The following is a 21,336-nucleotide window of genomic DNA, read 5'->3' on the forward strand; positions in this document are numbered from 1 at the left end:
TATTTCTCCCTCCAGCGGCCTAAGAAGCGGTAATAACCCTTTTCGGGACTGTGCAATCAGCTCCTAAGCCTGTATATTCTGCCTAAACTGGTGTCCAGTTATTTAAAAGGAACGGACATTTCTGGTTCACTTATTCTGCCGGTGGTCACATTGACTTTTAATTGGTTATTAATCAGAGTTATTAATACATTTTTTAATCTGTTTTCATTCAATCCATCTCATTTTTTAATTTTTAGTATTAATTGAATTCAGCGCTGCTATTATTGGTTTTCTTCTCTTCTGGACAGCTGGGTGGTGGTGGGGGAGGGCCTCTTCTCCTAATAGGCCCTACTATAGTTAGGACACACATTGCGTTGGTGACGTGCGGGGGGAGGGGCCTCATATGACAAGCGGCCACACACACCAATCGGCCCCCCGGGACTTTCCCCGGTAAAACTAATGGCCAGTCCGGCCCTGGTTATGTGTACAATAGCAATTAACCACCCGAGGCTATCATGTTTATTCTGAGCCCGGAAACTTTGACTAAACAGCAGATTCACAATCTGTATTGTCCTATTCTCAATCTATAATCCCATTTCCTATCAATATATCCATACATAGTCCTTTTCATACAATACTTGTATGCTCAGATATGTGACACAAGTTCTAGTACTAAAACCACCCTATACATAGACTTCAAGATTTTGTGTATATTTAACAATTCATTGGTTACAAATTCAATAACCACTCCAATTGAAATTACGACTAATCAGCGAACTCGCGGAGTGGATACTCCCCTATACATGAATTTAGTGGAACAGGATCACCAAGAGTCCATATATGCTCTACATGTCATATTTTTTTTCACCACTTTTAAGGGTTGTCCTTACATATACTTGTACGTGGGATACCTAGAGATATACGGGTGTAGTATGTCTGACCGGCGGTCAGGAGGCCGCCGGTCAACATACCGACGCCGGGATCCCAGCAGCATACCGATGCCGGGATCCTGGCGGGGAGGAGCGAGTGCAGCAAGCCCCTTGCGGGCTCGTCGCCACAGGTTCTATTCCCACTCTATGGGTGTCGTGGACACCCACGAGTGGAAATAGTCCCTGTTGGTCGGCATGCCGACCATTGGGATAGTGAGGGGGCGGGATGTCGCTGGAGGTCATGTGACCGTCGGTTTCCCGACCGCCGATCAAATGAATACCACCCGAGATATACATAGGTGCGTACAAAGGATTTATGTGTCCCGTTCAGATATTGACTAATTTTTAGTAATTACAAAGTACTTTTCTTCATTGTGCTTTTTTATATATTAGTATAGAATTAAAAGTTATGTTTTATTGCATATGTATGTATTTTTTCTAGAGATGCAAAACTGGGTGTTTCACTACTTTATCAACTGCACGATCATATAAAATTATTAACAAAGAATGCTGCTGGTAGAGACTTTTTTGTCTTTCTTCTTCCTTTGAATTGTGTAAGTTTTGGAATGCCCAGGGATGGGCACACTGAAACAAGGAAATTGTCTTGTGCTCAATTATATGTAAAATACTGTAGCAATTAACCACCCGAAGCTATCATAACCACCCGAAGCTATCATGTTTATTCTGAGCCCGGAAACTTTGACCAGGCAAAATAACCTGCCCCATAACAGGTACATGGGCTGGGCTTCTCTCTCAGGTTTGTATATAATCAGTGTTAGAACAAGACAGTTATATCTGCATTATACCAGCAGCTGATTATCCTCTAATAACAGCACAATGAAGGCTGATGCTAATCACATGAAGACTCTCTATGATGCCAATGGCTTTCTGACAGCAATAGACGTGTTAGATACAAATGAACTGCGCCAAGCCAACAGCGACTATGGGAGACTGGAGGAAAAGTTTGGTGAGTTTAGAAATGACTTACAGATTAAAAAACTCAGGTACTCATTTAATAGGACTGATAAAACGTGTTGTGATGTCCTTTAAAATGAATATTTTTTTCTAATATTGTATGTATATATATATATATATATATATATATATATATATTGTAAAATAGCTGTTGAGCATGGCATTGCCTCTGTGTTTTCCTTTTGCATATAATATGTGGAGATGTGTCTTACTGTATTTATAGTTACATCTGTCTCCTACCTCTCGTCCCATACTGCCTATCTCTCTTGGTATAACACTCACCTCCTGGCTTATTCCTGATATGCAGATGCGCACCCTATATGTTATCTCTGAAACATGACAGCATGAGGTAACTTTATCAGCACTCGGGTATATTATATATATCTCAGTGGCGTAAGTTTGTCCAAGTTGCCGGGAGGAAAGGAAAATATTGGTGCCCCTATATATATATATATATATATATATATTATATGTGTGTATATATATATATATATTATATGTGTGTATATATATATATATATATATATACACACACACACACACACACACACACACACACATTTGCTCCTGCATAGCAAGTCTGCAGATTCTAACTATATGAAGCTACTACAAAACCATTGCAACTAGGTGGAACTATGTAGGGGTCCAGCCACACACTACATAGATCTGCTCAGTCACTCACAACGCTGATTATTTCTGTGACAATTAATTTGCAAGTGTCATATCCAGGATTAGAACCCACAAGCTTTTACACTGGAAGCATGCACCTTACTGATGGAGATATCTGCTCTTGCATAGGAAGTATGATAATTCTAACTACATGAAGTTACTTGTGATTGTCAGAGATATAACTTCATATAGTTAGAATTCTCATGCTTCCTTTACAGGAGCAAATAGCTTCATCAGTAAGTTGTCTGCTTCCAGTGTATCTATAATAAAGAGGGTGTGATTTGTAAGGTGAAGTGACTAGTGGGGAAGTCGGCTACGGAACGGATACCGGCTGCTGTCAATTAACTTAATTGATTAATGTCGCTGAACACATGGAGGTGCCCCCTTCAAAGAAGGAGCCTGGCGGCAGCTGACTCCGTTGTCTCACAGAGTTCTGCCTCTGATATATCTCCAGCCGGTGACCACAACATATTTTTTGAGTACATCAATGGGCACATCATTTTGTTTGTAATTTGTTGATTATTGTTATTTTTGTCCTGCCTTCTGTGGAAATAAATATGTGTTTATTAAAAATTGTTCTATCTTATATGTGAAATGTAGATTCATGCAGAGATGTATTAAATGTGTTTGTAAGGATAGGCGCTCTTATGTTCCCTTCCCCTTCACTACCACTGTCAATGGCAAGAAGCCAAACATATTTAGTTATCTTATTATTACTTTGTTATTATTCCAGGATATCTTACTGTTACCTTATTAGCGCCACTTAGGGTATTTAAAAGTAAAACAATCTGTGTAAAAACAAATGACAATCTGAAAAGAAAAACCCCTAATGAAACCCCAGTCTAGCTGACTGATAATCTTCACAATGTGATATTTTCTATCCCTGTGAATACTGTTTATGTATATAATGATAGAAACATATATTTACAGGCAAGGAGTACACTCAGTACAATCTGCACAACATCCACATGCAGTACGAGTGGGCGATGAACCTGGCCGTCCATCCCAATCTTCTGAGAGCAATCACCGCTGTGCTGGGCCCCAATGTCATTCTCCTGGACTCACGCTTTATCTGCAAATATCCGTCCACTGATGTCCCACACAAAGACAACACATCCCCCTACGTTGCCTGGCATCAGGACATCAAGTAAGTAGGAAAGGTGCCTTGTAGATGGATTGTGTGCAGTCATTTACATGGTCATGTCAGGGGTGGACAAATCACAACTGGCTCCCTCTCTGTATTGCAGATACTGGGGATTTGAGGGAGGACCAGTGGCTTCTGTGTGGCTGGCACTGGATGACGTGGACACAGAGAATGGAGTCCTGCAAATCATTCCAGGTATTATCTGTTAACATGTATGTACATTATAATCACAATGTCATGTGTGTTATGTTCATGTTGTATACATCTCTCATGAAGATAATATATGTGTATTATTAGGACGAAATGTAACCCATTCCAGGCTGTAAATCGGAATTAGGAATGGGACTTATATGCAATGACTGTGATATGTCTTTCTCCAGGAACTCACAAACAGGGGGTTCTAGAGCACAGGACTGCAGACATCCCGGGGAACATGCTGACATCAAACCAGGAGATCCCAAAGCACCTGGTCAATGTAGAAGATTTAGTTGAGTGTCCACTCAAAGCTGGACAAATGTCTGTAAGTAACAACATCATCTAAAAGAGTTACTTTATATGTATATGATAAACATTTCTACTATAAAGGTAGAATTAATTTAACAGTTACTTCTTTACTCTGATGCTTTTCCACAGGGACTTCTTATTCTATTCTGGGGTATGGGTTGACACAACTTAGGTCGACAATCATTAGGTCAACCACTGAAGGTCAACATGGGCATTAGGTCGACATGTACTAGGTCGACAGGTGAAAAAAATCGATATTTTTTGGACTTTTTTGGTGTCGTTTTCTTCTTAAAGTAACGTGGAACCCCAATTAGTGCACCATGTCCCCTCGCATCGCTACTGTTCCCAATTGTAGTCCATGTGGATCGTAAAGGATGAAAAAGTCCAAAAAAATGAAAAAAAATTTTTAAAAACCCATGTCGACCTTTTGACCTAATACATGTTAACCTAATGTCCATGTCGACCTAGTGCATGTCGACCTAATGCCCACGTCGACCTTCAGTGGTTGACCTAATGACTGTTGACCTAAGTTTTGTCGACCTAACGACCGTATCCCCTATCTTGTTTCTATATTCATTGGGGACTCACCACCCCCAACCAGCTGCTATTGATAAGCGCACCCTACTTTTTTCCTTTTTTACATATTGTATCCCCTATGCTGTTGGGGGTCTACGATTCTATATGCTCCCTACAATGCCCCTGCTTCTGATCAAAATATTCTAAACTTGTTAACCTAAATATAAACATAAAGCTAGATCATGCCCCTCATCTCTTCTAGTTCATATATGTAATATTTCATTTGTGCCCCCTACTCTTGGTTCCTGACAAGCAGGGCTGTTTCTAGACAATTTGGCTCTAAGTGCAAGATAATAGGATTTTAATCACCTACCAGAAAATCCTTTTCTCATAGTCCATAGAGGATACTGGGGTACACATTAGTACCATGGGGTATAGACGGGTCCACTAGGAGCCTTGGGCACTTTAAGAAATCAATAGTGTGCACTGGCTCCTCCCTATATGCCCCTCCTACCAGTCTCAGTCTAGAAACTGTGCCCGAGGAGACGGACATATCCTGAGGAAGGATGTAACACGACAGTGGTGAGATTCGAACCAGCACACACAAACAAGAGGAAAGCCATGCTAATCAAACTGAACAAGAACAGCAACAGCTGAACCAACAACATTACTTAACTAAGTAACAGAGCAGGAAACACGAAGCACTGGGCGGGCGCCCAGTATCCGCTACGGACTATGAGAAAAGGATTTACCGGTAGGTAATTAAAATACTATTTTCTCTTATGTCCTAGAGGATACTGGGGTCCACATTAGTACCATGGGGATGTACCAAAGCTCCCAAACCGGATGGGAGAGTGCTGAGGTTCCTGCAGAACTGATTGACCAAACTGAAGGTCCTCAGAGGCCAAAGTATCGAACTTGAAGAACTTAGCAAACATGTTCGAGCCTGACCAAGTAGCTGCTCAGCAGAGCTGTAATGCCGAGACACCCCGGGCAGCCGCCCAGGAAGAACCCACTGACATAGTAGAGTGAGTCTTTACTTTAGGAACCGGCAATCCTGCCGATGAATAAGCATGCTGGATAGTAAGCCTGATCCAGCGAGAAATAGACTGCTTTCAAGCAAGACACACAATTTTCTTGGAATCATAAAGAACAAACAGCGAGTCAGATTTTCTGTGACGAGCTGTCCTCTTCACGTAGATCTTCAAAACCCTCAAAACATCCAGGGACTTTGAGGTAGCAGAGGTGTCAGTAAGCACCGGAACCACAATAGGTTGGTTGATATGAAACGCAGACACCACCTTAGGAAGAAATTGCTGATGAGTTCTGAGTTCAACTCTATCCTCATGAAAAATCAAATAGTGGCTTCTGTGAGACAACGCCAATAGTTCGGACACACGCCTTGCAGAAGCTAAGGCCAACAGTGTAACAGTCTTCCACGTAAGAAAGTTAACGTCAACCTCCTGTAAAGGTTCAAACCAGTCCAATTGCAGAAACTGCAACACCACGTTAAGATCCCAAGGTGCCGTGGGAGGCACAAAGGGCGGCTGGATGTGCAGAACACCCTTCAAGAACGTTTGAACCTCAGGGAGGGAAGCCAATTGTTTCTGGAAGAAAATGGACAAGGCAGAAATCTGGACTTTCAAGGAGCCCAAACGTAGGCCCACATCCACACCCGACTGTAGAAAAAGGAGAAAACGTCCCAGTTGAAATTCCACTGCAGGAAATTTCCTGTTTTCACACCACAAGACATATTTTTTCCAAATACGGTGGTAATGTTTAGACGATCCTAGCTTGGATCAGGGTTGGAATAACCTTGTTCGGAATGCCTTTCCGGGCTAAAATCTGACACTCAACTTCCATGGAGTCAAACGTAGCCGAGGTAAGTTTTGATAGACGAACGGCCCCTATTGCAGAAGATCCTCTCACAGAGGCAGAGGCCACGGGTCCTCCAGGAGCAACTCCAGTAGATCCACGTACCAGACCCTTCTCGGCCAATCTGTAGCAATGAGAATTGCTTGAACCTTTTCCCTTCTTGAGATCAGTGGAAGAGGTGGAAACACGAAAACCATCTGGTAGACCCATGGAGTCACCAGAGCGTCCACCACCACTGCTTGTGGGTCCCTCAACCTGGAACAATAGCACTTTAGCTTCTTGTTGAGACGAGAGGCCATCATGTCTATCTGTGGAATTCCCCACCAACTTGTTAAGGACTTGAACACCTGCGGGTAAAGGCCCCACTCTCCTGGGTGGAGATCATCTCTGCTGAGGAAGTCTGCTTCCCAGTTGTCTACTCCTGGAATGAAGATTACCGACAGCACCACTGCATGTCTTTCTGCTCAGAGGAGAATTTCTGTTACCTCTGACATTGCAGCTCTGCTCTTCGTTCCGCCCTGTCGGGTTATGTACGTTACTGCCGTTACATTGTCCGACTAAACCTGAATGGCTTGATCTTGAAGAAGATGTGATGCCTGTATAAGGGTGTTGTATATGGTCATTAGTTACAGAATGTTGATCGGAAGAATGGCGTCCTGACTTGACCATTTTCCTTGGAACTGTTCCCCTTGGGTGACTGCTCCCCAACCTCTGAGGCTTGCGTCCTTGGATAGCAGAATCCAATTTTGAATCCCGAACCATCGACCCTCGGTCAGGTGAATCCACCCGTGATCCTGGAGAAGTCGGGTTGAGAGGGCAATGCTGTCCAACAACCTCTCCCTGGACGGCGCTTTTATCAGCAGGTCATCCAGGTATGGTATTATGTTCACTCCCTGTTTGCGGAGGTGAAACATCATCTCTGCCATTACCTTGGTGAATACCCTTGGTGCCGTGGAGAGGCCAAATGGCAGGGCCTGAAACTGATAGTGACAGTCCTGCAGTGCAAACCTTAGATAGATACACCTGATGAGGACAAATCATAATGTGAAGGTACGCGTCCTTGATGTCCAGAGACACCAGGAATTCCCCCTCCTGCAGACCTGAGATCACCGCTCTCAGAGACTCCATCTTGAATTTGAACACCCTTAAATACATGTTCAGAGATTTGTGGTTGAGAATGGGCCTCACCGAACCGTCCGGTTTCGGTACCACAAACAGGTTGGAGTAATAACCCTTGTTTTGTAGTTGAAGTGGAACTGGAACAATGACCTAAGTCAGCACCAGTTTCTGAATGGCTGCCTGTAAAGTCACACTTGCTTCCGGAGAAGCTGGTAAGCCTGATTTCAAGGATCTGTGAGGTGGGAGTTCCTGAAACTCCAGTCTGTATCCCTGGGCAATAAGATCTGTGACCTAGGGTTCCTGGCAAGTCGTTGCCCAAACGTGACTGAAATAACGTAACCATGCTCCCACCTGCCTGTCTTCCAGGCAGTGCGGTCCACCGTCATGCTGAAGGCTTTGAGGAAGCAGACCCGGAGGTCTGTTCCTGAGAACTCGCAGCTTCTGGTTTCCTGGTTTTACCTCTATTACCTTTGAAGGTAGAAGAGGAACCCTTGGACTTGCCTTTGGATTTTGCTGTCCGAAAGGACTGCAGAGTTGGAACAGTGTAGGTTTTCCTAGCTGGGAGTGTAGCGGAAGGAAGGTACGTAGGGGTACCAAGCGGCACCGTGTCCATTGTATCCGGACGGATTCCTGCATACCATTTGTACACTGCTTGGAAGGGTGAGCTGTGGGTAAACCGGGACTCATACTCACTTGGCTGTAAAGTTATCATCTCAACAGTCCAGTGTGGTGTTCTCTTGGGGAATTACAGGAAAAAGCCATGTGATACACTTTTTATTCTTTTTATTATGTGAGTGCATTTATGTAAAAATTAAAAATCTTTTTATAAGGCAATATTGCACAATCGGTCTTTCTTTCTGCTGTATGTGTGCCGGAGGCGACTCTGACACATATTCCATAGGTTGGAAGCACTAAGAAAATTTGGTCCACTTCCAATTCTTGTGGAGTCTGTTTGAGGAGATCTTGAACATAAAGATAAAATGACATGCCTGAAATCTCTGAGAAATTTGTGAGTGAGATGCGATAAATATCTGGATATTATATATATAAAAAGGACTTCTACACTATTGTGTTTTTCTTTTTTTATGTGGTATTTGATGTTTTTACCTAAGGGTCAACACAAATCCACATTTCTATAGGTTGTGAAAACAAAGTAAATGATTGAAGAGAAACATTTATAATATGACATGTTAAAATTGGAACGCGCCTAAGTGGAGTATATTGTATTGTAAAAATAAGGTCTGTGACCCAGGGGTCCTGGCAAGTCATTGCCCAAACGTGACTGAAATAACGTAACCATGCTCCCACTCGCCTGTCTTCCAGGCAGTGCGGTCCACCGTCATGCTGAAGGCTTTGAGGAAGCAGACCCGGAGGTCTGTTCCTGAGAACCTGCAGCTGCTGGTTTCCTGGTTTTACCTCTATTACCTTTGAAGGTAGAAGAGGAACCCTTGGACTTGCCTTTGAATTTTGCTGTCCAAAAGGACTGCAGAGTTGGAGCAGTGTAGGTTTTCCTAGCTGGGGGTGTAGCGAAAGGAAGGTATGTAGATTTACCCACCGTAGCCTTGGATATTAGCTTATCAGGTTCATCCCTGAACAGGACCTATCCTGTGAAAGGCAGATTTTCCACTCCTTTCCTGGAGTCCGCATCCGCAGTCCACGTGCGTAGCCACAATCCCCTACATGCTGACACTGCCACGGCAGTGGTGCGTACATTGAGCAAACCAATTTCCTTTAAGGCCTCCACCATAAAATTAGCAGAATCTTGGATATGCTGCAGGAGTAAAACAATGCCCCCCCTGGTTAAGGTATCCAAACTGTCAATTAGGTTACGTGACCATTTTGCGATGGCTCTAGTGATCCATACGCAATCAATAGTGGGTCTCTGGGCCACCCCCGCCGACCTGTACAGTGATTTGAGAGTGTTCTCAATTTTGCGGTCAGATGTGTCCTTTAAGGATGCTGCCCAGGCACCGGTAAAACAATCTTATGTGACAACCTAGATACCGATGCGTCAACAATCGGCAGGTTTTCCCATTTCTTTCTATCATCCATGGGAAAGGGAAAGGGAAAGGATGTAATCAACCTTTTAGGGATCTGAAATTTCTTGTCAGGGTTAGCCCAAGTTTCTTCAAACAGGGCATTCAATTCCTTTGATGCAGGAAAAGTAGCTGAGGATTTCTTTCTTACATTAAAAAAGGATTCCTCCTCCACCTCTGCCGTCTTGTCAGGAATGTGCAGGACATTTCTGATAGCCTCTATCAGGGCCTGTATGCCCTGTGATAAGAAAGCATCCCCTCCCTTGTATCCACCTCACCCTCCTCTGGATCTGATGTATGGTCATCAGTGTCATCCTGCATGAGCTAGGCCAGACAACGCTTTTGTGGGCAAATGGGGGGTTTTTGTGGGGGTTTGAGACACTGGTGTGGGAACTGAATATCTATTTATCAGGTCATCCATGGTCTTAAAATTTGTGTCCCTTTCTCATTATTGGATAATTTAGTTGAAATATTTGATATCATCCCTTTAATGGAAGCTAAACATGGGGGTTCTGCCCCACTAGTCTGAGAATGAGCACTATCCTGTAGTGAGTCTCCAGGGGAAGAAAGGCACTCAGCCGTGCAGGAAACACAGTCCATGGACATGGTAATGTTAAGGGACACACCCACACCCACACACAGAAGGGGACATAGTTTAACCCACACAGAGCCCCTAGGGAGACACAGAAATCGGAGCCAGTCACACACAGCGCCCCTGTAGCCAAGAAATTATCAGCTGGGTCGCCACACTAAGTCCCTTTATAGGGCTTAGTATTTAACACTGCTCCCCCCTTCCCTTCTAAGACCCCCTGGTACCGCTGAGGAGAATTGGAGTCTTTGTGGAGGAGCTGTGCTTCCCTGTGATACCTGTCAGAGCATGCTGCAGAAGGAAAATGGCGCTGGTGAGCTGCTGGATCCACTCTCAGTGAAGCCCCGCCCCCTTCATGGCGCTCGGCTTCCCGCTTTTATTTAGACTGGACTGAGGTAATTTTCAGACTAACACAGGGTTAAAACCCTTGTCAGCAATGGGTGCCAGTGTGGGTATCATTGGTGGCTCAGCACGCCTCTCACAATGGGACACATGCAGCCGCATGCCCTTCTGAGCCCCCTGGAGTGCAGCCTGTACTCAGTTCTGCGCTCCTACCCTTGTGTTGCCATTCCTGCCAGTGACCCGCTCAGCGGGACGCTGGTGCTGTACTCACCAATCTTCTTTCTTCTGGCTCTGTTAGGGGTGGGGGCGTGCTGCGGGAGGGTACACTGCGCCATGGTATGGCTTGTGAATAACTCCCTCAGGAGCTCAGTGTCCTGTCAGCGGAGAAACGGGACCATTAACTCTCCAGGAAGTTGGGCCGTTCTTCCCCCTAAGTCCCACGAAGCAGGCAGGCTGGTGCCAATCAGCCCTGCCTGAAAACAACAAAATAGAAAATAAACGCAGAAAACTCTTAAGGAGCTTCCCTAAGCATGACCGGCTCCTACGGGCACATTTTCTAAACAGAGTCTGGTAGGAAGGGCATAGAAGGAGGAGCCAGTGCACACTATTGATTTCTTAAAGTGCCCAAGGCTCTAGTGGACCCTTCTATACCCCATGGTACTAATGTGGAACCCAGTATCCTCTAGGATATAAGAGAAATAAAAATTTGCCCCATCGATATAACAACACAAACTTGCGCACGCTCCCAGCGAGGGGGTGTGGTCTCGCGAAAATGTGCGTACCTTTCACCCCAGTTTTGACACTGCAACAACAGAGCTTGGCAACAACAGAGGGGGAAAAATCCACCATATTAGGCCCCACACAGTAAAGCCCCTTGCACCATATTATGCCACACACTACCATACCGTGATACTTTATACCCTACAGTAAAGCTTCTAATTACTTATAAATAACCTGCTTATTGCCAAGGGTTTCACACGCTGGGTGTCATGCTCGTTGCCAGGAGTTTCATGGGTTGGGTGTCTTGCTCGTTGCCAGGGGATTCATGGTCTGGGATTCATGCTCATTGCCAGGGGTTTCATGCTCTGGGACGGGTGTCATGCTCGTTGCTAGGGGTGTGTAATGGTTGTTGCCAGGGGTAATTCTCATTGCCAGAGGTGTGTAATGCTAGTTGCCAGGGGTGTGAAATGCTGGTTGCCAGGGGTGTGTAATGCTAGTTGCTAAGGGTGTGTAATGCTAGTTGCCAGGGTTAATGCTTGTTGTCAGGGGTGTGTACAGCCGGCCACAGCCACAGCCACAGCCCCCCAGCCCACCAGCTCCCTTGCTCCCCCTCCTCCCTGTCACAGTACTCCACTCAGCGGGCGGAGTTTTGCAAAATGAGCATCATGATGCAAACATGTCATTCTGCGAAACTCTGCCCCCTGAGCAGAGTACTATGACAGAGAGGAAGGGGAGCAGTCTATGGACAGTAAAAAGTGCAGCAGCAGGCGCCCCATGCAATCACACGGTTCTTCCGCTGCTAGAAACGGCACTGCTGACAGGCAGCAGAGAATAATAATATATTATACATTTTCATTTTTTTTAAAGCGATAAACATGTCATTAGGCTTGACCCCCTAAGAGCACTGCTGCCTCGTGTCAGTACATTGTCAGTAGATATAAGTATACATTAGTGCATGGTTAAACAAATAATAACATTGCTCTCCTAGAAGTGTATGCCTGTCAGATGTATGATAAAGGTGTTTATATTTCCAGCTGTTGCTAGTGATAGATGTGAGTGCAATGTGGGAGTCCTGTGTACTGAAAACTATATATGTATTCTCATTAATCCTGTCAGGTACATGATGGACTGACCGTCCATGCCAGTGAACCTAACATGTCCAACAGGAGAAGATGTGGATTTGTCATCCGCTACGTTCCCACCGAAGCTTATCCTGTTGAGGTCAGTAACCAGCATACATTATGTTATAACTTGTTAAGTTGATGACCATCTAAAGAAGCACTCAGGGTAAATGTATTATAGTGGCACGGATCATGCTGCTATCACACTTCCTGCTTCGTATCATTACCGAGGTGAAACAAGAAGCCACACCAACAAGAAGTATTAACATCTTGTCTGCCGAAGCAGGGAAGTGCTGATGTGCTGTGTCTCCCAGCCCAGCCGGCTGCACTGCGTATACATGAGATCTGGCAAATTACGCAAGATCTCCTGTGCAGCCCAGAGTCGGGATGCCTCCATAGCCAGGTACAGCTCTCTCCCTGCTGTGGAGATAGGGCGACTCCACCTGCAGCTGTCGATATCAATAACTGCAGGTGTGGGAACGGTCAGCACATTGCCCTGGATATCGGTGTGCTATCTTTTAGATAGCAGTGTCGACATGAACAGAGGCGCATAGCACCCTTGTCACTGAGCCCGCACCACCAGTGTCATACATAGGGGAGAAGCGGTATCAGTGCACATAACATTCCATGATACCCCTTCACCCCCATAACAAAGGATAATTTACCCGTCAGTGAGTCAGGGTGGTGAACAATTGTATCCTGGGCCAAAGTTTCTATGGGGCAAAACATTGATACAATGTGGGCAATTTAGGTACAATGATCACAATTTATTTTCATGTTATCAAACTGGGACTTGCGACACACCATGGTTCTGTCAACGGATATCAGGGATTCTGTAAGATAAAAATTCATTATGGCATATAGACAAAATATTGTCAGTCCAAAATTTGTATGTATGCGTTAAAACGAGTGTGGCAATGATGAATAATAACCATTCTGCCACTGGTAGAGAACATACTGTCTACTAATCACTAATGCTTCACTCCAGAAATTGCTAGAGAGCATTTATATGTGCTTATTTATATGAATCTTTTTTGTTGTAGATAAGTAGTAGATGAAGAGGAAACAAGAATAGGATATGCCCAATCTTAGGTCGGGTACACACTATGCTGATATCAGCCAATTTGTCCTTGGGCAGTGAGTTTGCCCGATTTCCATGCTCCCGTGGTCGTTAGCGATGTCTTCTGGTCGGCACTGAAGAAGTGTCAACCAGAAGACATCGCTAATAATGCTATAATGCTGAATGCAACATGGCATCCTCTGTTGCTCCATAACACCCCTGCATTGGCAAGTGTGTATGCACTTGCCATTGCAGGGTCCTGTCGCCACCAGATCGGCTGTCCACACATCATACTGATATGTAGCTGGCCTTAGTGAAGAAAATGAAGAGATTCCAGACAGCAGTAACAGTATAGTAAATTCTCTAGTTAGGGTACGAGAAACTTGTAGCCCAGCTTTGGAATCTGTAAGGATATGGAATCCATCAATAAAATCTGTATAATTGTTAGGGTTCCATGTGCTAAAATAGACTGGGAACCACTAGGCTAAGTGGTTATAGATGTCTCCTCATTTACTGGTTGTCCATAGGCCATGCGGAGCAAGGCACCTGGCGCGACTGAGACACTTCGAGAAGAGTAGCATACCAAATTTTTCTTTACATTTTGCATCTTAGTTGCATAGCAGACGCATTGAAAAGCCGCACACAGAGAACTAGACATGTTGGGCTGCGAATAATGGCACAGGAACTGGTTTTACACACGTGCAATATCGCAGATGAAACACAATGGAAGCTCTTTTTACACATGGTCAGACTCACTGGCACACAGATGAACAATTGTCATACATCAAATGGATCAGTGCAGTGTATACTGTAGTCGCTCCCAGTGGTTTATTCATGTGAATAAGACGCACATTTTGAGCAGAAAGGTGCTCTATGTGCGGTTGATTCGCTTGGGAACTGATGTGCGGAATAATTTGGCGCACCTGAAGCACCACTAAGAAAGGACACACTTGTATATAGGAGCTTACAGAATGAGAACCCTGTAGTAATTTTCCCTAGGAGAGCAGCAATTTGAACTGATTATTCTTTTTATTACAGGATCCAGAACGTCCCCGAACTTTTCCTGCAACTGTACTGGTGGCCGGAACCGATCAATATAACAATTTCCAAGACCACGCCCCTCATTTCTTCACCAAGGCATTTTAATCTTTTTTTTAATATAATTAGCCAGATTATTCCTATGTCACCTTTTTTTTTAAATCCTCCTTCCACGATAAGAATGCTTCTATACGTTTCTGATCTTTTTATTAATTGCCAGTTGGAGAAACACAATCATCTTAGCATGTTATTACATTAGAACATAGTATACTTCTTTGTAGATGTTCAGTGTTGGATTATTTGAGCATGAAACTAGACGACTGGTTGATTGGTGTACACAAATAAAATATAGCAATATAGTAATACATAGCTGTTTAACTGAAAAAACACAGATATCTGTAAAACAAATATGTACAGTAATATATTATAAAAATATAAGTACATTTACAAAATAAAACACAAAATTACAATGTACAGTGTTAAAAAGTACAATGAAAACACTAATTCAAATGAACTGTATGTTTTTTCTGTGTGTACTGTAAAGAGCTCAGGAAAACTCTACAGGGGGTTACACACAGAGCAATTTTGTTATTAATTTCTAACCAAGCTGACTAGATTGCTTAGAAAAGAAGCATACATCTCTCTGTGTGTATACCCCATAGCGATGGCGATGCGCGGCCCTGCGTGTCACTATCGCCAGTACTAGATTGACCTGTATGCAGGCACAATCTAGTCAGGTCCATCACTTCACCGCTGTGTGAAATGAGCGCCCCTCCGCTCAGCACACATCACGCTGATGTGCTGAGTGTGGGGGGAGAGATGTGTGCTGAGCGGTTCTGTGATAGATCGTTCAGCACACATCTCCACGTGTACCCCCATACCACCGAGTACTGTATGATGATCATTTCCTTAATTCAGTTTTTAACCATCATATTACAGAATCCTGTCTTCAGGCTGTATACAGTAGTATAAACACATATGCACTTTAGAAGAGCAAATACCTTTAATTTCATTTTATACTTATGTATAATTGTAAATTCTGATTTTAAAATACTGTTGTATAATCTGACATTGTGTAGTGTTGCAAATTCATTATTATATTATATTATATTTTATTATATTAATGTTGCCTTAACTGTTTAAAAGTATTTACAAAATAAATATGTCTTTATATTCTTTAACATGAATTGAACTTGATTTTCTAGGAAATAAACCCTTTAGGATTTATATGTCCCTACAAAAATAGGATTTTAATTACCTACCGGTAAATCCTTTTCTCGTAGTCCGTAGAGGATGCTGGGGTCCATTTTAGTACCATGGGGTATAGACGGTTCCGCAGGAGCCTTCGGCATTTTAAGACTTTTCAACAGTGTGAACTGGCTCCTCCCTCTATGCCCCTCCTCCAGACCTCAGTATAGGAACTGTGCCCGAGGAGACAGACAACTTCGAGAGAAGAATTTACATTAAACTAGTGGCGAGATTCACACCAGCTCACACCATACAAAACATGCCGCCTATCATGGCTTTCAACATAACCCATGCTAACGTGCATGCATAATGCAACAGCAACAGATGTGAACATCTTAACACATGAGAACCTGTGTAAAAAGATAAAACGTAATTCTGCAGGAAAAATGAGCACTGGGCGGGCGCCCAGCATCCTCTGCGGACTACAAGAAAAGGATTTACCGGTAGGTAATTAAAATCCTATTTTCTCTTACGTCCTAGAGGATGCTGGGGTCCATTTTAGTACCATGGGGATGTACCAAAGCTCCCAGTACGGGCGGGAAAGTGCTAATGTTCCTGTAGAACTGACTGACCAAACTGAAGGTCGTCAGCAGTCAAGGGGGGTCATTCCGAGTTGTTCGCTCGTTGCCGATTTTCGCAACGGAGCGATTAAGGCGAAAATGCGCATGCGCATGGTACGCAGTGCGCATGCGCTAAGTATTTTAGCACAAAACTTAGTAGATTTACTCACGTCCAACCGAAGAATTTTCATCGTTAAAGTGATCGGAGTGTGATTGACAGGAAGTGGGTGTTTCTGGGCGGAAACTGACCGTTTTCTGGGAGTGTGCGCAAAAACGCAGGCGTGCCAGGAAAAAATGCGGGAGTGTCTGGAGAAACGGGGGAGTGGCTGGCCGAACGCAGGGCGTGTTTGTGACGTCAAACCAGGAACGAAACGGGCTGAGCTGATCGCAGTGTAGGAGTAAGTCTCGAGCTATTCAGAAACTGCTAAGAATTTTCTATTCGCAATTCTGCTAATCTTTCGTTCGCAATTCTGCTAAGCTAAGATACACTCCCAGAGGGCGGCGGCCTAGCGTGTGCAATGCTGTTAAAATCTACTAGCGAGCAAACAACTCGGAATGAGGGCCTAGGTGTCAGACCTGTAAAACTTAGCAAACGTGTTTGCCCCTGACCAAGTAGCTGCTCGGCAAATTTGCAATGCAGAGACACCCCGCGCAGCCGCCCAGGAAGAACCCACTTTCCTTGTAGAGTGGGCCTTTACCGAACTCGGTAACGGCAATCCTGCCATGGAATAAGCGTGCTGAATAGTACCTCTGATCCAGCGCGCAATAGTCTGCTTAGAAGCAGGACCCCCAATTTGTTGGGGTCATAGAGGACAAACAAAGATTCTGTTTTCCTTATCCGAGCCGTTCTTGCAACATAAGTCCTCAACGCTCTGACGACATCCAAGGACTTTTGAAACGGCTGAGGTGTCAGAAGCCACTGGCACCACCACAGGTTGGTTGATATGGAAATAAGACACAACCTTTGGAAGAAAATGCTGACGCGTCTTCAGTTCAGCTCTATCTTCATGAAAAATCAAGTAAGGACTCTTGTGTGACAGAGTCCCTAATTCAGAGACTCGTCTGCCTGAGGCCAAGGCCAACAGCATGACCACTTTCCAAGTGAGAAACTTCAACTCTACCTCTTGTAGAGGCTCAAACCAGTCCGATTTAAGGAACTGCAACACCACATTAAGATCCCATGGCGCCGCAGGAGGCACAAAGGGAGGTTGGATGCGCAGAACTTCCTTCTGAAAGAAAATGGATAAGGCCGAAATTTGGTCCTTGATAGACCCTAATCTCAAGCCAGCATCCACACCCGCGTGTAGAAATAGGAGAAAATGTTCCAATTTAAACTCCACCGTAGGAGACTTCTTGAATTCACACCAAGATACATATTTTCTCCAAATACGATGGTAATGTTTGGACGTTACCCCTTTCCTAGCCAGAACAAGTGTGGGAATGACTTCATTGGGAATACCCTTACGGGCTAGGATCTGGCACTCAACAGCCATGCCGTCAAACGCAGCCACGGTAAGTCTTGATAAACGGCCCCTGCTGAAGCAGGTCCTCGCGAAGAGGAGGAGGCTGAGGATCTTCCAGTAATAACTCCTGAAGATCTGGCCCTCCTTGGCCAGTCTGGAGCAATGGGAATTGCTTGAACCCTTGTTCTTCTGATGATCTTGAGAACTTTTGGTATTAGTGGAAGTGGAGGGAACAGATACACTGACTGAAACATCCACTGGGTCACCAGTGCATCCACTGCTATTGCTTGTGGGTCTCTCGACCTGGAACAATATTTCTGAAGCTTCTTGTTGAGACGTGATGCCATCATATCTACTTGAGGAACGCCCCAACGATCTGCTACCTCTGCGAGGCCCCATTCTCCTGGATGGAGATCGTGTCTGCTGAGGAAGTCTGCTTCCCAGTTGTCCACTCCCGGAATGAAAATTGCTGACAGAGCTTTTGCAAGTCTTTCTGCCCAGAGGAGTATCTTTGTCACCTCTGCCATTGCCACTCTGCTTTTTGTTCCGCCCTGGCGGTTTATGTAAGCTACTGCCATTACATTGTCTGACTGGATCTGTATGGGACGACCTTGAAGAAGGTGTACCGCTTGATGAAGGCTGTTGTACACCGCTCTCAATTCCAGAATGTTTATGTGAAGGAGTACTTCTTGACTTGACCATCGTCCTTGGAAGCTTTCCCCTTGTGTGACTGCTCCCCAACCTCGGAGGCTTGCATCTGTGGTCATCAGGATCCAAGTCTGAATCCCGAACCTGCGTCCTTCCAGGAGGTGCGAACTTTGAAGACACCACAAGTGTAAAATTCTAGCTTTTCTTGACAGGATTATCCTCCGGTGCATGTCTAGGTGCAATCCGGACCACTTGTCCAGTAGGTCCCATTGGAACACCCTGGCGTGGAATCGGCCAAATTGTAGAGCCTCGTATGCCGCTACCATCTTCCCAGCAGGCGGATGCACTGATGAATCGATACGCGTGCTGGTTTTAAAACTTGCTTGACCATCCTCTGGATCTCCAGAGCCTTTTCCACCAGTAGGAATACTTTCTGTGCTTCCGTGTGCAATATCACTCCTAGAAATGATAACCTCATTGTGGGTTCCAATTGTGATTTTGGAAGGTTTATGATCCAACCGTGCAGTTGAAGCACCATCAGGGAAAGTGCAATGTTCTGCACTAGTTTCTCCCTGTATCGCGCTTTTATGAGGCAATCGTCCAAGTATGGTATGACTTTGACTCCTTTCTAGTGAAGAAGAACCATCATCTTCGCCATCACCTTGGTGAATATTTTCGGAGCCGTGGAGAGCCCGAAAGACAATGTTCGGAACTGGTAGTGGCAGTCCTGCACCGCAAACCTCTGGTATGGCTGATGCGGAGGGTAGATGGGAACATGTAAATAAGCATCTTTGATGTCCATCGATACCAGAAATTCCTTTTCCTCCAAGCTGGAGATCACCGCTCTCAGGGATTCCATCTTGAATTTGAACCTTTTCAAATAAAGGTTCAAAGTCTTGAGGTTTAAAATCGGTCTGACCGAGCCATCCGGTTTCGGCACTACAAACAGGCTTGAATAAAACCCTTTTTCCTATTGTGACACAGGAACTAAGGAAATTACATTATCTTGACATAATTGTGACTTTTGCTCTGTCCTGAACAGAAGCTGATAAGGCTGATTTCAAAAATCGGCATGGGGGAATGTCCTGAAATTCCAATTTGTACCCTTGGGATACTATCTGCAGTACCCAAGGATCCAGATCTGAGTGAACCCAGACCTAACTGAAAAACAGTAGACGTGCCCCCACCCGATCGTACTCCCGCAGGGGAGCTCCAGCGTCATGCTGAGGTTTTAGCAGAAGTAGCTGTTGACTTCTGCTCCTGCGAGCCTGATGGTGTTGTAGATTTTTTACCTCTTCCTCGCCCTCTTCCTGCGAAGAAGGGGGTACCCTTTGCCTTTTTGGACTTGTTGGGCCGAAAGGATTGCATCGTATGGGAATGAAATCCTTTCCTAGGTGGAGCAGCTGCGGAAGGCAGAAATGCTGACTTGCCTGATGTAGTTGTTGAAATCATGGCATCCAGCTTGTCTCCAAAGAGGGCTTCTCCATTGTAAGGAAGCGCCTCAATATTCTTTTTTGATTCCTCATCAGCATTCCATTGGCGGATCCACAGCGCCCTGTGGGATGAAATCGCCATAGCGGAGGATCTTGAACTCAGCAACCCAATATCCTTCATAGCTTCAACTAAGTAACCTGAAGCATCTTTGATATGGCCGAGAGTTAGGACTACTTCATCCCTGTCAACTGTGTCTATGTTAACAAGCAGGGGCGGATCCAGAAGAAAATGATAGAGGGGGCACCATGGAAGGGGCAAGTGTATTTGCGTGCGGCTTCGGTGCATGCGCTTCCAGAAATGGGGTATGTCTCCACTACAAGGGGCAGCGTGTGAGGGGCAGGGGGCAGCATCTGAGGGGCAGCATGTGAGGTGCAGGGGGCAGCGTGTGAGGGGCAGGGTGAAGGGGGCAGTGTGTGAGAGGCAGGGTGCAGGGGGAAGCGTGTGAGGGGCAGGGGGCAGTGTGAGAGGGTCAGGGTGCAGGGGGCAGCGTGTGAGGGGCAGGGGTCAGCATGTTAGGTGCAGGGGACAGCGTGTGAGGGACAGTGTATAGGGGGCAGTGTGTGAGAGCCAGGGTGCAGGGGGAAGCTTGTGAGGGGCAGGGGGCAGCGTGTGAGGAGCAGGGGGCAGGGTGTGAGGGGCAGGGGGCAGCATGTTAGGTGCAGGGGACAGCGTGTGAGGGACAGTGTATAGGGAGCAGTGTGTGAGAGGCAGGGTGCAGGGGGAAGCTTGTGAGGGCAGGGGGCAGCGTGTGAGGAGCAGGGGGCAGGGTGTGAAGGGCAGGGGGCAGCGTGTGAGGTGCAGGGGGCAGCGTGTTAGGGGCAGGGTGCAGGAGGCAGTGTGTGAGGGGCAGGGGCCAGGAGGCAGCGTGTGAGGGGCAGGGTGTGGGGGCAGTGTGTGAGAGGCACATACCACCATATACTACTTATAGACCGGATCGCCCCCCCTTAGTGCCCGCCGCCGCAGCAGCAGCCGCACACACGTTAAACGTAGCTCGCACAGGCTGGCAGCCGCGATACAGCAAACAGCATACTCACTGTGACAGGCTGATATACACAGTGAGTCACTGTCTCCGTCCTGCTGCTGCTGCCTCTGCGGCTCTGCCTGCTTCGATCGGCGCCTCTGCCTCCTCTCTGTGTGGCCGCTGGGGAGCCTGGGCTGGCTGGAAGTGAAATCCAGTCCACGCGGTCCAGGGTCCACCACTACGCGCTGCCTGACTCCTTAGCCTGTCCCGCAGCCCGCTCCGTCTCCCGGCCTCCGTGCGCTGCTGCCTGCTGGTCACATGCACTGCAGCAGGAGAGGAGGAGGGA

The 21,336-nt window shown here is 45.7% G+C and overlaps 1 protein-coding gene across 1 annotated transcript; it reads left to right on the plus strand.

The window, feature by feature from the left end:
* Positions 1-1,368: 1,368 nt before the first annotated feature.
* LOC134947666 (probable alpha-ketoglutarate-dependent hypophosphite dioxygenase) lies at positions 1,369-15,680 on the plus strand. Its single transcript, XM_063935639.1, has 6 exons — positions 1,369-1,875; positions 3,483-3,699; positions 3,800-3,891; positions 4,077-4,216; positions 12,514-12,618; positions 14,617-15,680. The coding sequence occupies exons 1-6, from the start codon at positions 1,746-1,748 to the stop codon at positions 14,722-14,724; spliced, it is 792 nt and encodes a 263-aa protein (XP_063791709.1). The 5' UTR covers positions 1,369-1,745; the 3' UTR covers positions 14,725-15,680.
* The last annotated feature ends 5,656 nt before the right edge of the window (positions 15,681-21,336 follow it).

The sequence above is a fragment of the Pseudophryne corroboree genome, chromosome 8, assembly GCF_028390025.1.
Source record: "Pseudophryne corroboree isolate aPseCor3 chromosome 8, aPseCor3.hap2, whole genome shotgun sequence".
NCBI lineage: Eukaryota > Metazoa > Chordata > Amphibia > Anura > Myobatrachidae > Pseudophryne > Pseudophryne corroboree.

Bases quoted from the DNA above. Each gene is read 5' to 3' on its own strand.
- LOC134947666 (XM_063935639.1), top strand. From the start codon at position 1,746: ATGAAGGCTGATGCTAATCACATGAAGACTCTCTATGATGCCAATGGC. The intron at 1,876-3,482 runs GTGAGTTTAGAA...ATATATTTACAG, and splicing joins GAGACTGGAGGAAAAGTTTG to GCAAGGAGTACACTCAGTAC. The intron at 3,700-3,799 runs GTAAGTAGGAAA...TCTGTATTGCAG, and splicing joins GCCTGGCATCAGGACATCAA to ATACTGGGGATTTGAGGGAG.